Raw genomic sequence first — 20,198 nt, 5'->3', positions numbered from 1 at the left:
ATTTTAAAATATGTGTGGGAAGTTGTGATACTTAAAATCAATAAAAAATATGCACACTCATATTTGTAAATGTGTGAAGAACTCTCAGATTGCTTCCTGATAATATGGACATAGGTATTTAAATATGCATTTCATTTAGTATGTAAATTGCATGTTTAGTTATGAATTGAAAGTTCAGGATTTATCTTAAAGAGCAGGAAAAACAGACTTATTCAGTTTCACTTTCCAGGATGCCTTGATCATTTTTTAATGCCTTTTGCTACTTTCCTGTGGGTTGAGCATATCCATCTGTCTCTTTTTGGAATTTCATTGGTGCAACCCACATACTCAGCTCTGCTGCTCATCCCACACATGTATGTTCCTTACTAATGTGGCAGCATTTAAAGAGATATAAACAGGCTTTCCAACAGTTTAAGATTTATTACCATAAACATTGTTACAACAAAGAAATAATCCACCAAACAGAAACTTCATTACTTTTTGTGCCAAGTTTAGGTTGATTCAACTGTCAGACAGTAAGCAGTTAAAGCATTCGCACTGGGAATCAAATTAAATTGAAATGCAGAGGGGTGCAAATGACCTAGTAGTTAGCTTGTGCCCCCCAAAAAACCAATTATCTAAAATAAGTTAACATTAGCATAGACCTGGCATAAATCTTGTTCCCACAATCATAAATGTGTTAAAATATGTTGGCTGTCATGAGTTTTACCTGGTCATTGAGCTGTCTGATGTTCTTCTCTATGTGTGGCAGCAGGCCTCTGAAGGTGAACTCCTGGATGAACTGTCTGATGTGGTCATGGTCATTTAGGGTCAGGCATGCCCCATGGCTTCCTGATCCTCCCTGCAGGCTTTCTGGATCTTTTGTGCCTTTCTTCGGGTCTGTGTTTACAGCACCAAGCGTGTAGAGGCTCCCAGAGGTGTTAACTGTGTCAAGCTGCAGAGGATGGCTTTCTAGACTGTTGGACACGCCATCTGGTGGTAAACAGTGTTGCAAACGATGTTCATTAATGGCACAGTGAACTATGTCTTTCACTCATTTCTTTTCAGATCTTTTATTTGTAATGCCAAGCAACCCTGTGCAAAGAAACCATTGGATGTGGGGGTGCTGTTGGCCAGTGGTGACGGTACTTAGCAATGGCTAACTTAATACTGTGTTTTCTGGAGAGAATATAGAGGCAAGTAGATCAATGTGTTTGACATCAGGTTATCTTTTGATATTTCTGATTTCTATGTTTGTAGTTCATATCTAGTGCAAGCAGGTTATATTCCCTGAAAAAGACAGGTGGTGAGTTTACTGCCTCTTTATAGATTGTAATGTTGTCACCGTCATAGACCTTTAAGCTAGCAGAGGTTCTGAACTGCCTGACCTTTTTCTGTTGATTGATTGCACTCCACTTCAGCTGTGCTGATATTATTCTCATGGGCAGCGCTGTTGATACTTGGGATTACATCATCAGAATTCTCCTGCAAAAAAGGATTAAGATATCATCACATGCTCAGCTTTACTGGAATCACATCAGACTAAATCCTGTGACAGCTACAGTGCATTTGCAAATTATTCAGACCCCCTTCATATAATATTTCAGTTTTTTATTTTTCATAAATTTGATACATTTTCTAATTCAGTTTTCCATTTATCATGATGGGGTACTGAATTTAGATTCACACAAATAAATATGAATTTTTGAGACTGTAGCATCAGGCTGCAACATAAAATTGAAAAAAGTGAAGGGGGGGGGGGTACTTTCCAACTGCACTGCTTTTTTCAGTCAAAGCATGCCCAGGAAGCTTCAGTACTTGCCTGGTTTTGCAGATAACTCCTGTGAAGGTACTGACTCCAGGGGTCGGGAATCTGTTCATCTACTTGATCTGAGAGGGTACGAGAGTTCATTTTCAGAAGGTAGCAGCCCTGAGAGCCATATCTCTGTTTCATATCCTCATACACTGTTTCTGCCCTGAAGAGGATGAGAACACCAACCATTAATCAAAAAAAGGACCCTTTTTATATTACATTTTCTTCAAACTAGAAGACTTTTTACTTCTTAATCAGAGAAATGATACATTGATTATTACAGTAACATTTAGTTATTACTTAAGCCAAGAAGACTGATACTTTTACACAGCATGCAAAACTGTCAAGTACAGCAAAAAAGGCTCATTTTCAATCCTCTATAAACACACTAATGAACTTATACTTTCAGTACCTCTGTTCATCCCCCTCACTCATGTCATGCAGTAAGACGTAATACTTGAGTGTGTTGGGTATAAACCACTTCGGGTTTGCATATTCTCCACTGTGTTGGATCCTGTGCTGCTCCTGGGAAAGCTTGAGGAATTGCTCCACAGGAACAGACTCTGTGGAGGACACAACCAGCAGGCCTACAAGGACCATTAGTCAAGGACACAACTGAAAATAATGAGACCCAACAAAGAAGAGCAGATCCAATGTACCCAGAAGGATTAATCAAGAATAAAAGACAATCCATTCTACATCAACAACCTAAACTTATTCCAAGTGGATCAATAATGCAGGTTTAAGCCCAACTAAAATGCTAAAGACCACCTTGTGTGCAGAGATATTGTAGATCTTCTTCTACACATTCCTGTCAGGATGGGTTTGTTGCAATAAACTTGATATTGAAAGCCTATGTTTTATACTAACAGATGAAAAGCATGCAGTCAGTGTTATAATTTAACAGAAACTTTGACATATCTGAACCAGGACATAGTGTAACCTTTTTTAATGACTTGCCTTTTTGGACAGAATTCAGTTCTGTTAAAAGGATACAGGCGAGGTAGTGATTGAGAAACTCATGGTCAGAGGCAGGCATACACTGTAGGAAGTTCTCTCTATAGGTTTCAAACCAGGGTGTGGTAGCTAGAAAACAAACACAAAATGAGTTACACAATTATTTAAACAATGCTTTTTAGATTTTAGGGGAGAAAATCCTCTGATAACTGGGAATGATATATGATAGGAAACTGTGTTTTTGATCCTGAATTAGAAAACATTTGTTTTCTGTGCCCTAATATGACTAAGCAAAGGCTTCTTTCTGAGTAACTTAAAGGATGATACTGGCATCCACATATATATGCCTAAAAGTCAAATACTGGCAGACATGAACATTTCTGATTGCAATTATTTCAGATTTTCTGTGATCAATGGTGATTAATTACATATTTTCCATTGCAACTGTTTTTGTGCCATTTTGGATTTTTTTCTACTTTTAAACTAAGGGTAACTGATTTCCTGTTAGGGTACATACCTGCTTTTAAAGGTGGATTAAAAATAATGACATTAACTTCACCACAGAAAAAGGAACTTGTTCATGTAGGAAATAAGGCAAAGGAAAAGGTAAATGTTTGATAACACAAGGTTCAGATGACTTTTGACTTTTCACTAAGCTGAGAGGGTTTTTAAGTGAAATGAGACACTAAGGAGCGGTGGTGGACTGATTTTACATCACTACAGCTGCTGTGAGATGCTGACATGGCTTAGCTAGAGGGTGCAATTAATCACAATTTTTGAAATGAATGCACAAATTATAGCGTTAAATGCAATTAATGTTGCCAGCCCTACATTAAAGAGACACACCAGTGGACTTCTCTCTCTCGTTTCCTCTCAAGCACAGGAGACAGTGATATATACTCATAGATTTAAAAAAAAGGCATGCAATTACCAAATGACAAAGATGATATTGCCTCATCTATGTCTGGGAAACAAATTGATTGATGTGACTTGCAATGAATCACTTTGCTGACAATGTTTTCCTTTTTTTCAGAGTTGAACTAAAAAGAGCCACTACTACACAACACACAGGCAGAGGTTGAGTATCGCTGTCCAACAGCATTTTATTTTTTCAATGTAAGTGTTCTTAAAAAGAAAGAAAAGGAGATAGTGTGTTTCTAACAGACATTTATGGTTAAGTTCAGCACTTAATCATAGGTTATGTCTCAACCAGCTTGGCTGATGAGAAATACATGACCTCCACTGAGTATTCACTGGAAGAGATTACCTTCACCAAATTCCCCAAATCTATGGAAATAAATGCAAGTATACAAATCAGGCATTCCCAGTAAGCCATATGTAGAATTTTAATATTGCTGGCATAATGATATTTGTGGCTGCTCTAACAGTTGTGAGAATTGAGATGTCTGCGGTTTAGTGTGCTTGTGGATTTTTAAAACACCAATGGTTTCATGACATACAGCTTTATATCACCATCAATTATAAACCGGTTTTATTGTGATAATAAATTGTCACAAAGAGGATTAATAAGTCATTTCCTGTACTCATATTTTAACACACTTTATAGTTTAAAGTTACTTTAAGTACTTACTGCTTGAAAAACTTTTTTAACCCTATCATTTGGTGGGGGGATAAGCGATGTCATCACCGTAATATCAGCTTCCCTGAAAACTGAGTGTATGTAATTCAGGAGTGTGAATAACATGAGTAAATTCCAGTATAATTTCTTGCATTTGCATTGCTGATAAATTCTACCCCCAGTCCAAAAACAGAGAGCTGTAACTTCCTGCTTTTGGCAATGTCAATACATCCATAAATCATCCACCACCACTTTGTTTCAAAAGCACAGATATGGCGACGAGGTAGGGCTGCTGAGGGACCTAGAGGGAGTGGAGCAGGGCATGTGTGGCAGAGCTGGGGGGACATAAGAAAAACTATGAATTGACCAGGGAACAACGATACCTGTATAGTGCTCTGAGTTGCTGAGTTTCCCCAGTGTTTCTCTCCAGGCATTGAACCAGGGGAGGTTAGCTTTAAAAGAGTGATCCAACAGGTGGAAGCAGAGAGCCAGCAGTGATGTTAGAAACAACCCATTTCTATAGTTTTAGTGAGAATTAACTAATGATCAATATCAAAAGAGGAAACCAGGCACTCCAAACACACAAATGATGTAAAAAATGAGGAAGGAAAGAAGGAAATGTCTAAAAAAACGTTTCAACCAGAGCACCCAACTTTTTTTTCCAAGTCTTCCTCTTAAGTCACACGGAGCAGCCAGTCAAACCCCCCTGCTCCATGTAACTAATGATTAAAGTGGAAAAATCAAAAGCTTTGTAAAATATTTAGACTTAGATACTTTCCCACCAGAAATTTCAGTGCAGGTATACTAGAAATGCAGACACTGTCATTGTAAGAGACTATAATTGTCATTTTTCTGTCAGAGAATTGAAATAAAATAAGTAATTCATAATTTGACTTAAATTTCATCTCTACACAGAACAACTGTATCATGAGACAATCACAAGTACCCAGCATTTTGATAGTATCCAATCGTACGTTGATTGTATTGTTACATTAGATCATTGATCATCATATTAAGGTTAAATAGGAGCTGTGGATGCTTTTGGAGGAGAGAGGATGTGTCTGTAACTGTGAGACTCAATGAGACTGGAGGATCCAAAATATCAGCCTACTGCCGGATTGTTAACACAGCTCTTATGCTCCATTTTGTGCTTAAAAAAAAAAAAAAAAAAAAAAAAAGGTGCATCAGGACTTGTAAAAACGGCAATAATTTGTGGGGTTTAAGTATGCACACCCCATGGTATGTCTTAAGTGGCTTTTTCCAATGTAAAAATAACTATATTAACTAGTTTTGGGTGCCCAGGAAGTCATTTTAGTTACCATGGAGTCAGTCAACAGGTATTGATATTGTTTGATTTGCGCTAGTATTGTATCAGAAATCAAAATTTTGATATTGTGACAACTCTAGTGCTAACCCAGTCACTTTAACCCCGCATCAGTGAACTGAAAACAGAAATGGAAGCCCGGCTTGAATGTTGGGGAGCTTGGGTATTTATTTTACACAGTCGCAAACTCGTACTTAAGTGAAACACCTGTGAATTATTTCAAGCAGACCTTGTTTGTCATGTTTGTCATGGGATCATGTCAGTCTGTTGGACATAGGGCTGAACAATATATTGTATTTCTATGGTGAATGCGATGTGCACATGCACAGTAGACACATCGCAAAGACATGCAACAGTCAGGTAGCCTGGTTAACGCCATGCTGCTGCTTCTGTGCTTTTGATTTAAGCCAAAAGTCTTTTGTGTCTCCTCCTTACATCAGGCTACTGCCTGACGCTGCTGTTGTCACTACGCTAGTATGACCTTTCAAGTAGACTCTAAATTGTGCAAGGCTGGTTCTATGTGAGAGGATTCCCTTTATATGCAATTGGTCAAACATTTATTTCATTTATCAGTTAGGCTACAAGTCAACTGAAAATGTTGTTAACACAAGGCAAACCGACTTCATAAATCTTGCACTGCTCAGGCTCTTGACCTTACCACTGAAATTGAGGTTATAATCTCCTGCAGTTATCACATTGGTCAAAGCTCCCTCTTGTGGCTGGCAGGATAACACCACTTCATTGAGCATCTGGCGCTGGGCAGGGGTGAGGGCAGCCGATGCTGTGCTTAGACTTGTTGACACATTGTTCACACAGATGCGCAGGTTTTTCACAACTTGCATCTGGTTGTTGGGGTCACGAATATGACCTAGAGAAGAAGACAGAAAACAATTTTTTTGGTCATCCAAGACAGGAAAAAATGCAGAATAACATTATAACCATCACTGAAGTAACTACACAGCTGTTGAACTAAACCTTTATCAAAAGGACTGTCTTAGTGTAAGCCTCCTTGTGAGCTCAACTTAATCATATACGATTGTCTGATGGATGCAAATTTCTCAGCAACTCCAGTGAAGCCAGTGATTAGCTTTTGATGAATTGCAAAATGTATCCAAAATTTATTTTCCATTATCAGTTTTAGTTTTTCCTCCATGTCCCTTCCAGGCCTCCACAGTTCTCAATGCCTTGGGGAGCAGTATTTTAAGTTTTAGAGTTTCTTTTATATCTGTTATTTATCAATAAATCAAAAATCTAAAACAGTCCCTGCAAATACATGATTGTCAAACCTTTCACTAACGTTTATTAATGCAAGTATATGCATGAGTTAACACTTATGTGTCCCTCCATAAACATATGATATCAAAGGAATATTAATCATAGTGCACACCCTGGTTCATATGAGTGACAGAGACATTCACAGCTGGAGCGCACATACACACAAGCAGCGCTGATACGCTGATCCTCCATGGACAGAGAGGAGCTTTAAAGCAGAGGGGAGAAAGTTCAGATCTATTATTCTTAAACTTTTGCCCTCAACATAAGCCGTCAGGCTACACGGCTGACACGTTAGCATGAGTTTGTCAGTGTGGGAGTGGTGTGTGTGTGTTGCGTTTGTGTATGTCACTGTTTATATGGCATGAAAGCTGTTGCTGCTGCATAAATATGCATAGACTGAGCCACTCTGCAGGTTTTTGGAGGACATCTGACCCTTGTATGCACAGATCAGCCTCATTACAACAAACTGCTAAATCATAAACACTTTCATTGATAGACATGCATGGTTAGAGTCAAACACAGGTCGTGACAATGATCATTTCCACCCGGAAAGTGGGTAGTTGGAGTCACTGCTGTTCCCACCATGGCTGAAATCCACTTGCATTTGGCCAGTTTGTGGGTGTAAATGTCAAGCCCTGCCTACAAGTGAGATCTGCCAATCACTGGTACTGATATCACTTATATTTTGTGCTTTGACAGCAGCTGGTTTAGAATTAGAGTCAGAATCTAGTTTTACTGCGAAGTATATTTTCACATAGGAATCTGACTTGGTGCTTGGGTGCAAAATACATAACACAGAAAAAGAACAGAAACAGTAAGAGGCAATAAAAATGGCAGTTCCTCTGCTAACAGGGAACTTAAATGGAAGAAAATTTAAAGAACAGGAAAAGTTATAGAGTTTAAGGCTTCACCCATGTTGTCTAAGCTATCTGTCATCAAGTTTTAGCTATTAACTACAAACACTATTGATCTCCAGCATTGTCGATGAACAAGTGTTTTTCTAACAGTGTACATATGACAGTAATAAAGGACCAAAGCATCAAGGTTTAATGAGCTCTGGATTACATCCCTGCCTTCAAGCAAAAAAAGGAAACCAAACTGCACCAGAGGGCAACAACAGAAAATGTGTTAAATTAAAGCTGCACTGTTAGTGAATGTGAGACAACTGTAGTCACCAGAGCTGACCTATTACATGGACAAAGCACATGGGGTCAAGGAACCACATCCAAAAGTATAGATACATCTATGCTGCAAGCTGTTTGTATGTCATTACAGTGTGGAACAGCCTCATTATAGTTTATCTACAAACCCAAAGCGTACCATCTATGCATGACTTTCCTAGCTCTGGGGAGGATTACATATTTCAAAAGCTACCTCACATAACTAATCTGTGACGTTAGTTACTTAGTAAGATTTGGCAGTATGCAATTTTTAATACCAATAAACCTTCCCAAACTTTTCCACATTACAGATTTAAAGTTGCACAAATACATTAGCTGAGGAGTGAACAGGCAGATTTTGGGCCTCCTTGGCCATGACCAGCAACCAGCTTGTACCAATTTATTTGCCAATCCCATATGCATGTACACACGCTGTTTCATGTCATTAAATGCATACATAAAGCTGACAAACAGCTCGGGAGAGTCTAACTTGGATGGACCTGCAGTGACGGCTACACACACACGCACAAGCCGGGAAGGTTCGTCCATGTCTATCCGACTGGAAGCATTACCATAACATGTTTCTGTGTGCACCTTGACTACAGTTAAGCGTTGACCCAAGGCAGTCAAGGTGATAATCAAGAAAGAAATATGGATAATAACTAGAGCAAAGTTGGCAAAATGGCTAGATTAAGAAATGGCAATCTTTCAAACTTGACACAGCTTTTTGTGCAGAACCTTTTTTATTAAAAGATTGAAGCTCAGTGTAAATGCATCATGTGGAGATGACACAGGTAAGGTAGCAGAGTCAGATATGCACACAAAACCAAACAGAAAGCATGTTAACCACTGCCAAACCTTGTGAATCGAATTATATGGTTTTACCTCTATAACAACTTAACTTATAAGTATACAATACAAATAGCTAAACTCTGTGCAAGTATTGGATTTTTTACAAGAACTTAGTGTAAAGCAGCAGCTGCTGCCCCTCAAACAGTTTGCTGCTGACTGAGTGAGTGAGGAAGTGCCACCCCCACTTACAAGCACAAGCCATGAGAGTGGGCAGGGACCATCCCCCCTAATGTAAATGTTTAAAAAGTAAAAGTAAAGGGCCCAACTGATTAATCTGCTGGACGAGTTCTGTGTTCTTTATTATTATTTATCCAGTAGGGGGTGCTCTGACTCCTTTTATGTCAAATGCGCCATATTTGCCTCTTCAGCAGAGTGGACTTGAGCCCAGAGAAACTTTGCTGAGTATCGAATTTGTTGAATGAAATGGTTTCCCTCAATGGTAAGTTTATATCTAGTTTGTGAAATAAACAATAACTCCATAAGTCTCCTGTTTCAATTTAACCCTACTGTCCATGACTCATGTCATGCCTTGTTGTGTCAGTCACGCTTATCTATTTATTTTAGCAAGCTATGATAACTAGCTTAATATTAGCTAGCTATAAACTTTCCCAATGACACACCATGAATGTAATAGTGCAGTACCTCACAGCAATACAATGCAGACTCAGGCAGCCACATGGGGCCAGACAAGACCAGAGGGAATTAGAATAAAACAAGTTACAGGGTGGGTGCGGTGGCGTATCTGGTCAGGGAGAGGCAGGGTACAGTCAGTCACAGGGCTAACAATGGCTGTGTTCACACTGCAGTTAAAAGTGACCTGTACCTGATTTTTTTCCTGACAGTGTGAACAGCACAAGTCACATTAAATCTGACCTTTTCTAATCAGATTCAGGCCACTTTCTTATGTGGTTCTGAATCAGATACGGATCTGATCTTTTGAAAGTTGACAGCAGTGTGAACAGGCAAACAAAAAAAATCAGATCTGAGAAAAGATCAGAATTGAGCATTAAGGCTTGCAGTGTGAATGTAGGCAAGCAGGCACGCTCATACCTACAGCCAGTTTAGAGTCACATATTAACCTAACAAGCATGTCGTTGGTGGTTGGAGGAAGTTGGAGTACCTGGAGAGAACCCACGCATGCACAGGGAGAACTTACTAACTCCCTGCAGCCCCCCATTACCTTTAATTAATAATAAATTCATCATTTGTAAATACACTCACTGATCACTTCATTAGACACGTGTGCAGTGTAATGCATACCAATAACATCTCTATTTCCCAGACGTTAAAGCATTTCTGCAAAGTATTTTGATCATGATAGTTTTCTTTTGATTATAAAAGTGACTGAAAATAGTAAAATGTTCTGCCTTCAACTTATATCTTTGAAACCTGTATTTAAAGGAATCAGAAGAAGCGACATATTTTATTTATTCACTAGTTTTAAAAAATGTTATGTATTTTAATCAGCTGACATATCTGTTATTGCAATGTTTTATTCCCTAATATTGATATCGACATTGACCCCCAAACATCCATATCGGTCGAGCCTTACAGACCTGAACTGCCCCACAAAAAACTGTCCTCTAAAACAAGAATGCCTTGATAAGTCATAATGATGATTTAGTCAAAACTGTGAAATGATTTTTTGTATTAAACGGCCTTTCATTGTCTTGAGAAAATAATTCTTAGAATTTTCTAAATATTTATTTTATTTCAGCAGCAGTGCCAGGCCCAACATTAAGCTGGTTGAGATTGTTGCTGTCAGTTACACACAGGGTTGAGGCTAGCTGTTATCCTACAGTGTGTGAACAATCGCACAAGATAAAATTAGTTCAAGTATCATGAATAATTGCATTTTAAGCCATTGAAATGTGTATTAATAGTTAAACGCCTTTATGATGATTAAAATAAACCCACAGTTATCAGTGCAAGGCTGTCAGCTAAAGTGGGCTGGTCCAAACCATGGAAATCCTGGGGTAAAAAGGAGTTCAACTCCGGCCCTGAGGGTGAGTAGTTTGATCCATTAACTTTTTTCCAAACGTTTTGTACATCAAAGCATGCTGACAAAGCAATTTCTCCGTGTTGACTAGAGCTATTTCAGTCACTGACAGGAGATGGAGACACAGGTAGAAAATTGCCTCCATGTGTCACTGAAACTAAACCTATTAACGTTAGCCTATTAACTTGTTCAGGGTTCTTCAGCATCTGCTGACATAAACGGCAATTTAAAGGTAATGGCTGAAAGAAGTTCTCAAAAGCTGAATGTTCGGGTGTCACTCGGTCTTCTCAAATGTCAAAGTCTGAACAAACATCTGTCCTCCTGTCACCTCACAGCTGCTTTGTTACAATACAGTCAGCTTGGCAGCTAGTAGCGCAATGCTAATATCAACTTCAGCCCGTTAGGGCTATAAACGCCTAACTCAGAACGGTTAATGACAGTTATGACTGTGTCTGTCATGTAGGACCGTCATGAGTTCAAAAACGCCGTTCTTACCTTCGGACGTCAGTCTGCAGAAAGGCCTTAGAAGCTCAGCGAAATTCAGGTTGTTCTTGCGAGTCACTCTCTCCGCTTCTTCACTGCACAAGACGGCAACCATCGGAACGAACGAGTCTTGAACAAACTCCTGCACTGACTGCACACATTGAGCCATCTTGGACCAGCGTCAGAACTACCTAACACACTGTACTAAGTTTACTGTCCTGTAGTTTAAAAGACCCAGATTATTTCATTGCTTAAAACAACTCCTCCTTTATTTTCAGACCGCAGCCATGTTGAAATTGGAAATCCACTTCCTGTGTAGAATTGAGACGATCAGGTGATGCCTGACGCACTCAGATCCCGTCGTCTACGTCCTGCGTTATGTGACCATACGCATTGGCCGAGAAGACAGAAAAATAAATAAAAAGACAAAGCATGTGTGCAGGATATCTAGTTAACTGCCTTACTTGTAGGATAAGTTTACTTAAGCGGGTGTTAGCCCACAATCAGATTAATCCCACAGGAAACTTCACCCCAGCGTTCCCCCCACATTTAGGTGGTCACAAAAACCACCTCGTTTTTGAGTGCGCGTGTATTTGGGACTTTATGGTAAAAGCACGGAAGCCTAGATTGAACAAGAGTTGCAGGCAGAGTGTGTTAATTGTAAAATTTGGTCTCCTTCTAAGCAAAAGTGTGAAAAATCTTAGCCTTAAAACTGGCTCTGAAATGTTTGTTTGCAATGGGACCAACATATACTGAAATAACTAATCAAATAGCGTCGCAGACCGATGAATTCAGCGCAAACAACCACTGCGACAACTTCCGTTTTTCAAAGCAATGTGCCTACTTTAAACTTGATTTTGAGTTGGCTAATCCATTGTCAAAGTTCCCTATACAATGGGGTAATGAGAATCTTCCCTGGTTTGATATCTGGTAAAAACCGTTTCTAAGTTAAGTAGAGCCATTTTATCATTTTATCGAGTAATTTATGGAATTTTAGAGAATGTACCCTTTTATGGAATTTTGAAGAAGAATTCTTGGGGGCAATTTTCTTGAAGTTTTGCAGGAATTTACATGATACTTATAAAGGAGGTTTAAGAATTCACAGAAAGTTTAGGGACATTCTCTAGATTTTGGAAAGGAAAATTTCTGATGATTTTAAAATTTCTGAGTAAATTTTGTTCGTGGTCAATCACCAAAATGACCCCCCCCTCCCAATGACTGACACCATTCCTGACTGACTGACTGAAGACCCCCCAAAACTGGCCAACACTCAAAATATCTGAAATCTATCTAGTGTTGTATTTTCTGCAGAAACCTTCCTGTTCAAAGACAAGGTGGAGCGTTTGAACTCATCAGGTCCCAATTATCCCACATAAGTGGGAGAAACTAAAAATGCAAACTAAACAAAAAGCTACGCTCTCAGGAGGTTATTAAAACCCAGACTTGATAACATCTGTGTGCCTTCTTGACCTCTCCAAAGCAGGGATGAGCTACTGATACACATTGAAACTTGCCCTAGCGACAAAAATCTTAACCACTGATTGCTGTCTGCATGTAGGTCCCTAAGAATGAGCTCTCTATAGATCAAATCTGCCAGTAACTTCTTACTTGAGTTTGATAAATATTACAGGATACTCGTTTCTGCCAAACACTTTAATAGAACATCAGGAGCACTGTAGAGCACAACTGTCAACAATCAATACAATGCTGAAAGGATTCAAACTCAAGGATAATAAAAGTTATGACAGATCAAATAGGCAAAAGCCTATTTTAACATAAAAAAACACTGAAGTACTATATAAAGAGACATTGCTATATTCCAGATTAGAGGCATCAATGTGATGATTTTCTGTTGGCAAGGGGCACTCTTCTTACTTGTAGAATGGCACAGAGTTATTTGATGTTCCGTAATATGCGCCGAGCATGGCTGGTTTTCATGGCAGCCAGAGCAATCTCCAGTGTGGTGATGAGGTGAAGGAGGGTACTTGGGTCCGTCTGGAGAACTCTGCTGCTGTGATCACTTCTGCTGTCGCTGCCTCTTGTTAGGAGCAGACGCATTGTCAATTTAGGAACAACCTGATGACGGATTGAACGACTCGCCAACTGGCAGGAAGGAGATAAAAGCAGAAGAAGAGAAGTGGAATAAAAACAAAGAAAAAAAATAATGATTAAACAATACATGACATTTAAGTCCTGTGCAGTGCAAAAAACTGAGGTAAGTAGTAAAGAGTATTTAAAGTGAGCAAAAATTAGTGAAGGTAAGCAAAAATAAACAAATATAGGCTTATTATAAACAACATTGCTATATCACTTCTTGCATCAACTCATCCTGATTGCATGCAGACTTTTTGGTGGAGAGCTGGCAGGAAAACATCTGCTGGTAGTCTGCACTTTGCACATGCATCTTTCCCTTACAGCACTGGGACATTCTCAGGAATGCAGTGCATGTGTTCTTGTTCTAAATATAAACCTTCACCAGGCATAAAGGTCCAGCACCAAAATGTGGCAGATTACTGATTATTTTCTAAGACAGTAAGTGGAAGTTTACTTGGAGTTTTCCTGCCCTCTTATGCACCCGTCTCATGAAATAGTGTACATTGTGGGGGGGTTTTCATTTCGAGAAATGTGGGTAAACAATTACATATCTAGACAGCACACAGTAGAGTATAACATAAAAATTCTCATTAGCAGCTTCCAGCTGCTTAAAATCATGTTTCAAAATACATGCACACACAAAATTCCTACCTGTACATCCAGTCTCCATTCCAAGTTGTGATATGCAGGCACACTGGTAGGAAGCTGACTCAGGACGCTGCGAATCTGACTGTGGTGCTGCAGGTAGAGCTGCAACAAAAACTCCATGATTAACAAGTGTGCAGCAATGATCCAATATCTGAGATTAATTAAATAATTAGATGTTACCTTTAGGAGTAACTGGTTAAGCTCTTCACCAAACCCCAAAACCAACACAGAGTCCAAGAAATCCACTTCAGAGATCTAAAACACACAAGCACACACAGACATGCAACAATTACTTTTGAAACACTTGCGCCCTTAGATTGTTTAATGACTCTAAAAGCCCTTTGAAATTTAGATTTTTGGCATTTTAACTTTTAGCATGACATGAAGAACACAGAAAAACTCCTTGTAGTTGTTTGCCTCAGCCAGTCAGTCAAGGTGCACACATCTTTATCTGACCATACAATGCATGTGCAAAGATATTAAAGAACATAACAAAGGCAAGGTTAATGGACACAATTTAAGCAGTCAGACTGAGATGTAGCATTTATTTGAATGGGACAAACATGAATTAATATTTGGTGTTATATATAAAAATTGTGAGTTAAGTTATTTCAGGGCATTTTACAGGGCATATAAAAAGCATTCACCCCCTTGGATGTTTTACCCTTATTGATTTTATAGATCAATCACGGTCAATATAACCCTCTTTAATGTTCAACAAAGGTCCAGTCAATCGGAGCTGGTAGTCTCACAATTAGTGAAACTGGACATTTTTTTGGCCATCAGACCAAACACTACACTTAGACTTCAATCCAGCAGAGAATTTGTGGCTGGACTTATCCGGGGCTTTTCATGCCCCATCCCTGTCTAACCTGAGCAGTTTTACAAAGAAGAACGGAGTAAAATTGCAGTGTCCAGACGTGTAAGCCTGACTGAGACCTATCCACACAGACTCAGTGCTGTGATTGCAGCCACTGACTTGAAGGGGTTGAATATTTATGTGATCACTTATTGTACCTTGCAAAATCTTATTTTATTGACATTACTTTGTAAAAAGGTACAAGAGATTGTATTTTTTGTCAAACAGCAAAATTATGTTGACCATGATTGATTTATAAATCAGTAAAAAGCTAAAATATACAAGGGGGAGAAAACCTTATATAGGCCCCGTAAGCATGAAGCTTTGAAAAATGGATCCATTGGGTGACAGACAAGGATCCTGGCCAATCCATCAGTTATGCAAGGAGCCTTACCTGTAGGCACACCTGTAAAACTAGACTCATGTCAAGGTTATGGCAATGCCCCTGTTCATTTCTGATTTTTTTTTAACTAAACTTTCTATCCAAAATTTTAAGAAACTTTCTATGTATCACAATGAAAAAATGTATAGAGTCTTAGAATCTTAAATTCAGAGGAATAAAAATTCACGGTAATCTAGACAATAACAAACAGAATTGATGAACCACTACATGTGCAGAAAGAAGTGTGAGAGTGTGCAAGTCACCATGTGTTTGGAGCTCTCTGTCATCAGAAACATCAGGCCTTCAACTCCATGCTGTACCATTTCAACAGGAACACTCAGCTTTCCTGCAAGCAGTCCATAATTAGGATTTTTATTTGGCTTTGAAATTCTGCTAGTAAAAAAGAAACTATGTTTTTCCAGGCCTCCTCAGCCAAGAAATTTTTAATCTCAAAGATGACAGTTACTACAGGAAGATGATAGTGAGAGAAATTTGAAAGATAATTAAAGAAAAGACAATTGTGGGATGAACCACCTACCCATGCTGTCCAAGTCACACCATAACATGCAAATCTAACACAATGTACATACGTTGTGTGCCCCTGTCACTCAATAATACTTTAGTTCTAGAAACTTTAATAAATAGTGTATTTACATTATGCATTAATAAAAAGAAGTATAAATGTGAGGTTGTATTAAGACATGCTGTCCACGATGAATTCAACTCTAGCCCATTTTGTAGACGTGTTTTCAGCAGTAGTTCAATTATAAAAGTCGATGCTTGAGTAGCAAATAAGAGAAGTCTTACTGGCTGCTCCCTCATAAATCCTGGTGCTGGTTCCTCTCCGAAGAAACTCTAGCGCTATGCGACCAAACTCTCCAACCACTAGGAAAAAACATGAGACACATATCCTTAGTTTACTAAACACAAAAAACATCTCTGTTAAATTCATTTTTGAGATTTAAAAATATAGATAAAGAATTTGACTTTATGTGTAATGACCAATAATGCAACTACTATACACTAAGGACATATTTATCAGAGACAGTACTTGGAAAACTGATGACCCTATGAGGCATGTATGTTTTCTATCTTCCATTTCATTTTCATAAACATCTCTTTTACAAATCAAGGCTGTGGTGTCAGAACCTTGGTTTCAAATCTTATTCATTAACCCTCATAACTGTGTACAGATTCTTAGTTGCAGATGAGAGGATCTTCTATCAAGCTAAGCTTTTCTTTAGGTGCTATCTGAGTTCTCACAGACAGTAGTTTACAGACTCAAGCTTGAAAAAACCTAAAATAAATGAAAATGCAGTTAATATTGCATGAAAATGGCAGTGACAAGCAGTTTTTTTCTACTTTTATGACACTTTTTTAAAACCTTTTATTTTGCCATTTGACCAATTCTTCGCCTTTTAAAAAAAAAAAAAAAAACTTTTTTAACCATTTGACCACTTCTTTTTGTCACCCTTAACCCATTTTGAAGCTTTTTGCCATTGTTTAAAACTTTTTTCTCTCACATTTACTCCCCCCCATTTTTGACTCATCTTTTCCAGTTCTAACCCTTTTTTGCCACTTCTTTTCCTTTTTCTTTTTAACCAATTTGTTGCCATCTTTTGCCCATTGTGCCCCTTTCTACCACTTTAACCCTTTGCCCCCCCAATATAAACCTATTTTCTTCCACTTTCACGCCTTTTTGCCACTTTCACAAAAAGAGAAAGCCACTGTTGAAGACAACTCATATTAAATCTTGACTGGAGTTTATCAGAGGGCATGTGGGAGACACCATAGTCAAGTGGGATAAAGTTCTTAGGTGTGATGAGACCAAAATCATGCTTTTTGGCCATCGGACCAAATGCTATGTTTGACACCAAACACACTGCACATCACCAAAAACCCACCACTGTGAAGCATGGAGGTGGGTTTTTGGTGGGGATGCTTCTTAGCAGCCAGCCCATGAATGCTTGTGAAGGTAAAGGGTTAAAATAACGTGGCAAAATATAGGAAAATCCTGGAGAAGACTGGGAGAAAAAGGTTTTTCTTTCCCAGCAAGACAAAAACCCAAAGCATACAGCAAAAGCTACACAGAAATTGTTTAAAGACAACAAAGGGAAATCTGGAGTAGCCAAGTCAATCCCAGACCTCAATCCAATAGAGAATTTGTGGCTGGACTTGAAAAGGGCTGTTTTTCAAAGAGGAGAGAAGTAAAATTGTTGTGCCCAAAGGTGCAGGCCTGATTGAGATCTATCCACACAGACTCAGTGCTGTGATTGCAGCAAAAGGTGCATCTGCTATAGTGACCTGAAGGGGGTGAATATTTATGCAGTCACTTATTTTAACTGACATATTCTCACTTCAGTCACATTACTTTGTAGGAATCTGTTTGGTTTTTTGGTTTGTTTGTTTGTTTGTTTGGGGGTTTTTTTGTATTTTTTTGTCTAAAAGCCAAATTATACTGGCCATCACTGACTTATCCAATCAATAAAAGGGTAAATGCATGTGGGTGAATACTTTTTACTGGCACTGTATCTCAAAGCAGTCTCACAGCCATGTAACACATCACATTGTACTATGTATAGCCTAATTGTACAAGTACAATTCTAGTTGATTTTAGCTACTCGTAGCCAAAACAAGCTTCATGTTATTAAACACTCACACAGGGGGTACTCAAATCAGCTTTCCTTTAATACTATGAGAACTATTTACAAGAAAATGAGGACGCCAACAGAGAGGTTTTCGTATATAAAAGCGTCTCTGGTTCTCCAATAATGTAGTTCATTCACTTCGTCCGACCCCCTTTCTCAGATATAAATGAGCTTTTATTGCTGATGTGACATAAAACTCGACACGCTGTAAGGTTGATACTGGTCTATTGTTGTTTATGTGCATTAACGTTAGACTAGCGATGTTTCACACAAACTACTTATTTTGTAAAGTGCCGTCATTACAAGCTTTCCATCCCACGATTACGATCAGTGCACTCAGCTGACAGTCAGCGGGTAAATGTTAGGATTCTCATCACTGTCAGCATCCTGAATGTTAAGCCCTACTAAACCTGTGACAGAATAGTGTTTAGTTACCTGATGCGTCAACCTTTGGTAGGAAGGAGAGGTGTTCTTTATGATCTTCAGACAAAACAAGCAGCATTGTGGACAAAGGTACACTGGAAACAGTTTAAAAGTCAAGATAAATCATATCCATAAAAGCGGAAGACTGGACATTAGCCACTCTTTTTCGCTGATCTTTAACGCCAGTCAACATAGCAAATGTTTCACTACCGCCTACTACAGTCTGTGCTGCCGACACGTTCTTCTTCTTTGTTGGTTTTACAGGCAGCTGGTGTCCGAGGAGTTGCATTACCGCCGACTACTGGATATAAAGATAACTTACAGTGTTCTCGTTACAGTGCAGCATTCAGAGCCTTGAACTTTAACCGTTGTTATTGATTTTATAAATCAATCATGGTCAATATAATTAGGCGTTTTTACATAAAAAACTCTTTCATGTCAAAGTGGAAAAAGATCGCTACAAAGTAATGTCAATTAAACAAATATATGTAATGTAAAATAAGTAACAGCTTTAATATTCACCCCCTTCAAGTCAGTATTTAGCAGATGTATTTTTAAAAGCACTGAGTCTGTGTGGACTGGTCTCAATCAGGCTTGCAAATGTGGACACTACAATTTTACTCAATTCTTCTTTGCAAAACTGCTCAAGTTCTTTCAGGCTGCCCGCAGATCTGCATGAACAGCCTCTTTCAAGTCCGGCCACAAATTCTCTATTGGATTGAGGTCTGGGCTTTGACTCAGCAACTCCAGAACATTCATTTTGTTAACAGTCTTCAAACCCTTTCTTTATAGCTTTCGCTGAATGCTTCATTGTCATTGTCTTGCTGGAAAATAAATCTCCCAAGCCGCTGGCATAGATTGGATCTTGAATAAGACTGATCTCCAGGATTTTCCGCAATCATTTTATCCTCTACCTTTACAAACCTTCCAGGGACGGCTGCTGAGAAGCATCCTTAAAGCATGATGCTGCCACCACCGTGCTTCACAGTGGGGACATTGCCTTTGTGGTGAATTTTTTCCCACTTGACCATGGAGTCTCCCACATACCTTCTGGTGAATTCACCTGAAGATTTAATAGTTTTCTTCACCAGTGGCTTTTTCTTCGCCACTCTCCCATAAATCTTTGGTGAAGAACCTGGGCAACAGATGATACATGCAGACTCTGCTTGGCTTAAATGTGGAGGTTTTGTTTTGTTTTGTTTTTTTTGCAAACTCCAAGCAGGCTTTCATGTGTTTTGCACTGAGGAGGAGCTTCTATCTATCCACTCTGCAATAAAGCCCAGAATGGTGGAGGGTTGCAGTGATGGTTGCCCTTCTGGAGCTTTGTCCTACCGCCACACTGGACCTTTTGGAGTTCAGTCAGTGAACACCAGGTTCTTGGTCACCTCTCTTACTAAGACCTTTCTACCCAGATTGCTCCGTTTGGCCGGGCAATCAGCTCTTGAAAGAGTCCTGGTTGTTCTTTCAATTGCGAATTATGGAGGCCACTGTGCTCTTAAGAATGCTTGGTGCAGCAGAAATGTTTTTTTAGCCTTCTCCACATCTGTGCCTGACAACAATCCTGTCTCTGAGCTCTGCAGGCAGTTCCTTTGACCTCATGGATTGGTTTTTGCTGTAGTATGCATTGTCAGCTGTGAGGCCTGAAAGTGCGAGATCTGAATACTTATGTCAGTGTGATATTTCACTTTTTCATCTTTCATAAATATAAATAAGTATAAATGAA

The 20,198-nt window shown here is 39.0% G+C and overlaps 2 protein-coding genes across 2 annotated transcripts in view; both read right to left on the bottom strand.

Annotated features, from left to right (window-relative positions):
• Positions 1-11,729, bottom strand: part of trappc8 (trafficking protein particle complex subunit 8) — a 33,470-nt gene extending 21,741 nt beyond the window's left edge. Inside the window, exons 1-7 of the mRNA XM_041791361.1 lie at positions 11,434-11,729; positions 6,311-6,520; positions 2,789-2,878; positions 2,205-2,379; positions 1,802-1,955; positions 1,368-1,464; positions 710-972 (exon numbers count right to left, since the gene is read on the bottom strand). Of these exons, the coding sequence (XP_041647295.1) occupies positions 710-972; positions 1,368-1,464; positions 1,802-1,955; positions 2,205-2,379; positions 2,789-2,878; positions 6,311-6,520; positions 11,434-11,590 (1,146 nt within the window). The 5' untranslated portion in view covers positions 11,591-11,729. The remainder of the gene's footprint in view (positions 1-709; positions 973-1,367; positions 1,465-1,801; positions 1,956-2,204; positions 2,380-2,788; positions 2,879-6,310; positions 6,521-11,433) is intronic.
• A 1,336-nt stretch (positions 11,730-13,065) lies between these two features.
• Positions 13,066-18,696, bottom strand: commd2 (COMM domain containing 2). Its single transcript, XM_041791801.1, has 6 exons — positions 18,488-18,696; positions 16,212-16,289; positions 15,668-15,750; positions 14,344-14,418; positions 14,167-14,265; positions 13,066-13,524 (listed from the first exon to the last, which is right to left on the bottom strand). The coding sequence occupies exons 1-6, from the start codon at positions 18,552-18,554 to the stop codon at positions 13,315-13,317; spliced, it is 612 nt and encodes a 203-aa protein (XP_041647735.1). The 5' UTR covers positions 18,555-18,696; the 3' UTR covers positions 13,066-13,314.
• Positions 18,697-20,198: the final 1,502 nt, after the last annotated feature.

The sequence above is a fragment of the Cheilinus undulatus genome, linkage group 7, assembly GCF_018320785.1.
Source record: "Cheilinus undulatus linkage group 7, ASM1832078v1, whole genome shotgun sequence".
In the NCBI taxonomy this organism is placed as follows: Eukaryota; Metazoa; Chordata; class Actinopteri; order Labriformes; family Labridae; genus Cheilinus; species Cheilinus undulatus.
The sequence above is the reverse complement of the archived record's forward strand: the minus strand, read 5'-3'. Positions and strand labels throughout refer to the sequence as shown.

What these genes read in the sequence shown, in the direction of transcription:
- commd2 (XM_041791801.1), bottom strand. Translation starts at nt 18,554, where the DNA reads ATGCTGCTTGTTTTGTCTGAAGATCATAAAGAACACCTCTCCTTCCTA. An exon ending in ACCAAAGGTTGACGCATCAG is followed by an intron (nt 16,290 to 18,487) that starts GTAACTAAACAC and finishes GTTTTTTCCTAG; the next exon opens with TGGTTGGAGAGTTTGGTCGC. An exon ending in AATGGAGACTGGATGTACAG is followed by an intron (nt 13,525 to 14,166) that starts GTAGGAATTTTG and finishes CCTTCCTGCCAG; the next exon opens with TTGGCGAGTCGTTCAATCCG.